Source organism: Dipteris shenzhenensis, chromosome 19 (assembly GCF_047967505.1).
Source record: "Dipteris shenzhenensis isolate YYH24624 ecotype China chromosome 19, Dip_SZ_1.0, whole genome shotgun sequence".
In the NCBI taxonomy this organism is placed as follows: domain Eukaryota; kingdom Viridiplantae; phylum Streptophyta; class Polypodiopsida; order Gleicheniales; family Dipteridaceae; genus Dipteris; species Dipteris shenzhenensis.
The window spans coordinates 22,340,218-22,346,350 of NC_141614.1; the positions used below are offsets into that span (position 1 = coordinate 22,340,218).

A 6,133-nucleotide genomic window follows, 5' to 3' on the forward strand; every position below is an offset into this window, starting at 1 on the left:
GAGCTACAACAAGTCAAAGCCTTCTTTCCCCTCTTTCAAAGAGGCTGTGTGTTCCTGTGTATGTGTTTCAGTCAGATTGTGTGGGAGATTGACTTGTTATTTGTGTGCTCTGGATATCTGCTCTGAACTTGGTTCATAAGTTCATCATCTACGAGCCCACATTGCAACTAATCCCTATGAAGTCTCAGCTATCTGACATGGTGAAGTACATAATTCCTGGTTGTCTTTCCTTTTTTTTCCTTATCACCGCCCACATGCCCTCTCTAGTTGTAACCCATGGGGGGCCCGTAACTAGAGCTAGAACGTTGGTGCAACTTGGAGTGTCCTACTACTATTGCCTTGGAACCACCAAACTAGATTGATGATGTATCTAACGCCGTGTCTTGGTCCTTAGACTTGTTATTGGACTAACAATCCTTGGCCAGATCCCCTACCTACCCGCAAATAGCACTAAGACATTCCTTTCTTGTGGTGTGGAAAGTGCTCCACCACTTGGAGTGACCCATAGCTTTTCTTGAAAGACGAGAACCGATTTCTAGGAAGCACAAATAATCAAAGTCTAGCTGACTTGTTGTGACTTGGCACCTCAAAGCTCAAAAGACCATGTCATAATCTAAGGGAAGCTTGGTTGCTAATTGAAGAGGTGTGAGGGCAACACCCATTGCCTGAAGTTTGATTATGGAGGGCCTGCATCAAGAATGGCTGCATGGTACTCCCTATGGGGAACTCGAGTGTACAATTGTCCATGCAAAGTGATAGCATGCTTCATAGAATCCCTTGCATAGACATCCTCCAATTTACTGTTCAACTTTTGTACAATTGAAGAAACCTCCTCAATGATCTTCCGAACCAATGTTGAATGTGCTTTTGAATTGCGCTTCTCCCAACCATACGCTCCTCTTGGAAGGCATTCTTCCGGAAAACATCCCAATAGATAGAACTCTTGGGATGTTTAGGCTTCCGTTTATAGCCCCTCAACTATCTCCCATAAGCTCTTACAAATGAACCATATCTTCATAATCAACTTCCAAGGGGCATAGTTCGTGCCCTCGAGCATATCCTCCTTACTCGTACATGGGGGTTCCCATGGAACTGTTCCATTTTAGCAACAGCAACTGTATATTTCAGGGATACAACGACAGCCAAGGGGCTGGCAGAGAGAGAGAGTGAGTGAAAGAGAGGCCCCATGTGAGACACTAAGAGTGGAGAAGGGGGGAGCCTTTTATAGGCCCCCCAGCCAGCCTGGTCGGCCTGCAGGGCTGTCCATTGGACGGACGGACCGGCAGGTCGAATGACAACCTAACCAAGGTCGGGTTAGGTCGGGTCTCACAGGTGATAGATAGGATAACCTGACCCGGTTGGGAGCCCAAACTGGGCTCCAACTCAGCCCTACCAGCCAGCCTAACTAGGCCTCCACCACAATCAAGCCCTCTCTCCCTCTGCGATGCCTACTCTAACAAAGGCTTCGTCAACATTTTCCAAGAAAGGACCTGAAAAAATCAACCCGCATCTATCTGGAAAAATTCCTTAGCATTGTAAGCACAACTTCCTTTGTCACCCTAGTGTAGCAGCACTAAGCTCGGACAAAAAGGAGCTAGAGATTGGGTTGATACTTTTACTCAGAAGGTCCAAAATTGGTGCCATCAGAAATATTAATCTTCATTATTCAAGCCATGATAGAGGAACATCCACAAACAGCTCAAAGCCCTTTACTTACCAACACTGGAAATTTCTCATAAAAAAAACCTAGCTTGTGTGAAACAGGATTGTGTGCAAGCTGTGCGAGGAAAAAAACGATGATTTCCCACCCAACCAAAGACAAACCTCCTACCCAAACTATTTGTGCCATGATTTAAGGCAATACAATTTCAACTACATGAGAACTCAAAGTTTGAGAGCTGAAGCACCAATATAGCATCATACATCCCAGAACTCAAGAAATATACAGCCTCCTCTGATCTCATGACAGTGTCAAGCAGCAACCTTCATAAAGAGATTATGAGACCCATAACAAGATGGACAGTCCAATCCCATATACCTCTGTAAGACTCCAATCATACAAATTTAGATTTTTTGTTGTTCTAAAGTCCAATCCCATACTTTCAAACCAAAATCCTCCAATGCACCGTCCCCTAAACAGAGGGATACCCTGGAACACCTCAGGTGGCAGGCATAGCTGTAAATCACACTACAAATGGCATATCCTGTACAATTATAATAGAGATTCGACTAAAAATGAAATACTTGAACATTTCAAGGACTGGTTTAAACATTTGTGAAATGCTAAGATCAAGGAGAAAAACACCCTACCATTTACAAGCAATGATACAATGAGGTGCAAGGCAGAAGTTTACTATTCACATCAACATATGTGAATAACTTCTGAAATTACAAATTGAGATCCAAAACACAGTGAGAATAAGACCAAATCAGAATAAATTGGAATCCAAGGGAGAAGCCAAGAGCAACTATTGCTTTTCACTAACTCGAGTCCCGAAGCCCTCAAATCTAGGCCAAAAGATTTCCAAATCTATAGAATCCCAGGTATGAGAAAATTGTGTAGGCACATGTACGTACGAGCAGAAGAGAGAGAGAGAGAGAGAGAGAGAGATGAGTGACACAAACCAGGGAGAAAATCTCAATAGAAACCCCAAGCATGACAATTCTGGCCTTACAGAAAGGCAGAGTTGCTTTCCTCCCTCTTGCTGCAGAAGAAAATGAATTATTCAAGCAACGTTCAGACAAACACCATGGATGGTTAAAAACCATTCTACTTGAGTAAAAGTCAAGACATCTGTAACTCTGATAAAAGAGTACTCCGGGAAGCCATCCTCCATAATTGACATCAAGTTCTGAAAAGATGCACCCTTAGAAGAAGGCTATACTTCGCTTTCTTGAAAGCTTTCGTGAAATCATAAATGCTACCAAACACAAAGGCACTAAAGATACAGTACCAAAGACAGATAGTTTGAGTTTGTCTCGTCTGGGTAACATATAACCTTTCACATTTTCTACAAAAGTCAGAGAGGCATACAATCCCAAACACCCTGAACTAGATGGCAATGCCAGTCAAAAAAACTTGTCTGTGGACATGGCATCTCCAACAGCACTTAGAATCTCAGCTTCTTACTTTTTCAAAATGATTCTGATCAGTAGGCTGGCTTGACAAAGTGTAGTGCATGGACGCAGTTCACTGATGTTGTGATAAAAGAAGCAAGCAGCTCCTATATTGCCGGGAAGCTACATCTCAATAGTAAGCCCTGCATCTGCTGGCAGCAAAACTTTCTGAGTCGTCAAACTCCCTTTTCAGCGCAAGAAGGAACCCTGGTAAGGTGGGCCTGCACCATATGGGTAGGCACCATAAGGTAAGGATGGGCTACCATAAAGGGATCCCAGTCCATCTGCTGGATATGAATAAGCAGCACCTGCAAGAGAACGCGGACTTCTAGCCCCTCCACCGTAACCTGGACCATAGTTGCGAGATCCAAAGCCATAAGGAGCACCTCCTCCACCATACCCTTGCCTGTCGGAGGACCTGAAGGAAGGACCACCAGCCCCATTTGCTCGGGGCTTCTTTGATTGAAACTTAGCTGCGTCTGCAGATCGTTTCTTTTCAAACTTTGCTTTCTCTAGCTGGGCAACCCTCTTTTGGAGACCTTCTGTTGGATACTCAGCTTCAAGCTTATATTCATCAATGCATTTCAGGACGGCCTTTATTGCGGAAAGCTCCTTCAGCAGGTGTTCAGTCTGTACAGAGTTTCCAAATTCAATGATATGTATGTCTTAAAACTGAAAAAGATAATACACGACACAAAACTGACAATCTACCTGTGAAGAAGACTGGCTTCCTTGTTTCAAGGCCTGGGCAGTTTTCCGTGCATCCTTGAGGTAGGCCTTGAGTAAAGGCACCGGTGGGAACTGTTCAAAAAGTCCAAATTCATGTGCAAAAGAAAGAGCTTCGATTTGCTTACCATCTTTTATCAGCTGTTCCACAACACCTGCAAATTACACGTTTAAGCAAGTAAATCAAACTGCAGGTAATCACACAGAACAGGAGGACACGTAGGTCCGTGTATAATTGGCATACAGGCTCTGAGAAAGAGTACGAGAAAGGTCCACAATGTCCTCCGTTGGTCTACCCAACCATCATGCAGCAGCATACAAATGCCAAGGTTCTAGAAAGGGGCAACAATCAGATCCAAGGCCTGATGATAGGAAACAGCTATCTCTAGTTACTATAACTTAAAGAAGAACCACACAATGTCCTCATACATTCTCGGACTAGCACATCGAGCAAGCTTGTTCGAGTCTTGCAGATGAATCTTCATTGCACAGAGCGAAGAATCACCCAAGATGCAAAACAAAACGGAATCAAATTCCACGAACCTGGAACCTTAGCAGCAAGACCCAGGGAACGGCAGAGCGCAGGTGTCTGTTTACGCCTGGATATGAACGTGACAAACTTGCAAAGCTCGTCCTCGTCAAACTCAGAAGCAAGTCCAAATGTGGCAAGGAGTTGGAGGAAACTCTGGGTATCCAACAACGCGACGGCATCCTTTGCTTCTGGGTCAAGCTTGGTCTTCCAAAGGTCAGCAACTTCTTTGGCTGATACTTTGATGTTGGAAGGGACTGCAGGTTGATCAGCTGCCAGCAGGGGATCAGCTAGAACATCTGCGAGGGATTCAAGGAGAAGAATGCAAGACCGGCGATTGGAAGGGGGGCCTGCCTCCTTCTTCTTCCCGGGGCCTGAGGTCGGGTCTGTGGAGTGATAGCCTTCTAAGGCTTTGAGGACTACTTTGGCAGGGTCTATGGCGCATCTCAGTGCAGATGGCAATTCAGCGCGAAGGGCGTTGATCTCCTTCTTCTGCTCTGCAACATATTTGCGCAACCCAGCTCCATCCATATTCTCGCACAGCGATTTGAGCTGTGGACGCGCCCTCACTGTACGCTCCTCTTCCTTCTTTACGTTGCCTTCTTTCGTCTCCGTAACCTCTTCGCCCTCATCCCCTCCTTCCGCAGGCTTCGCCTCTGCTTCCTCTACCTCCATCCCCTCCGCTGCGGGCTCCTCCTCCTCCTCTTCTTCTTCTTCTTCTTCGTCTTCCTCCTCCTCCTCTTCCTTCTTGATACCAGCTTCTTGATCAGACTTCACCTTTGCTTCCGCGTCTTTCTTCGGCGTAGCAGCATCATTACCACCCCCTCCCTGATTCTCTTCCAGCCACTTCCGCCTCTGCTCCATGATAGAAGCGATGGCCGCATCCTTCTGCTCCTGCACGCGGGCCAAAGAGGCTTGCTCCCGGGTGGCGACGGCCCCGTCGCGCTTATCGAGGGCGGCCTGCGACTCCTTAATCCTGGCTTCGAAGGCCTTCTCTTTCTCGGCGACTTCCTCGAGCCGTTTCTGAAGGGAAGCTTCAATCTGGGACAAGTGTTGGTCGAGCTCCTTCCAGCTCTGGGAGCAGCGGGCGATGGCGGCACCTTGGGCGTCAAGGTCATCGAAGACCTTACGGAGGAGGTCCTTCTTGGAGGCAATGGTTGGGGAGGGCGCCATAGCTACAACAAGCAAGGAAGGAAAGAGATGGGTTTGAGGGCTATGAAGATATGAAGATGAACAAGAAAAAGAACAAGAAGAAGAAAATAATTCTTGTGTATAGTAGGGCAAACAGCCTGCATTTTAAGATGTTTACATACTAGCACACCATGTGCACCTCCGTGCGGCGCCGCTCATGGATCGTGCGCTTTTGGCTTGGCCGAGCATGGGCAGCTTTAGTCTGTAAACACCCTTTGTGTACAATTGTCACAATTACCATGGAGATTCACCCACATTGCTGATTAGGATTTGGATCAGTGTTTGATGTCTCTTGCTAGGGCGGCGGCAAAGGAGGACAACCACTGTTTAGATGAGGTGGACGCCCAACTAGCTATCGTAACTGTAGCCCACCAAATCCACACATCGGTTCTGCTCCGAATTGGGGGGGAGGGGAGGGGGCAGCAGACAACCTTCCCTTCCACAAACAAAAGCAAGGCTCGGGACGGGAGGGGGCAAGGGGAGGTTGCCAAACAACCTTCCCTTCCACGGACAAGAGCAAGGTCCAACAATTTTGTGCTAGGCAAACGAACACCCCTTTAGCAAGTGGGG

At 46.7% G+C, this 6,133-nt stretch overlaps 1 protein-coding gene across 1 annotated transcript; it reads right to left on the reverse strand.

The window, feature by feature from the left end:
• Window positions 1–2,639: 2,639 nt before the first annotated feature.
• LOC147890240 (uncharacterized) lies at window positions 2,640–5,660 on the reverse strand. The gene is made up of 3 exons (XM_087390513.1): window positions 4,387–5,660; window positions 3,829–3,998; window positions 2,640–3,747 (listed from the first exon to the last, which is right to left on the reverse strand). The coding sequence occupies exons 1-3, from the start codon at window positions 5,543–5,545 to the stop codon at window positions 3,307–3,309; spliced, it is 1,770 nt and encodes a 589-aa protein (XP_087246639.1). The 5' UTR covers window positions 5,546–5,660; the 3' UTR covers window positions 2,640–3,306.
• Window positions 5,661–6,133: the final 473 nt, after the last annotated feature.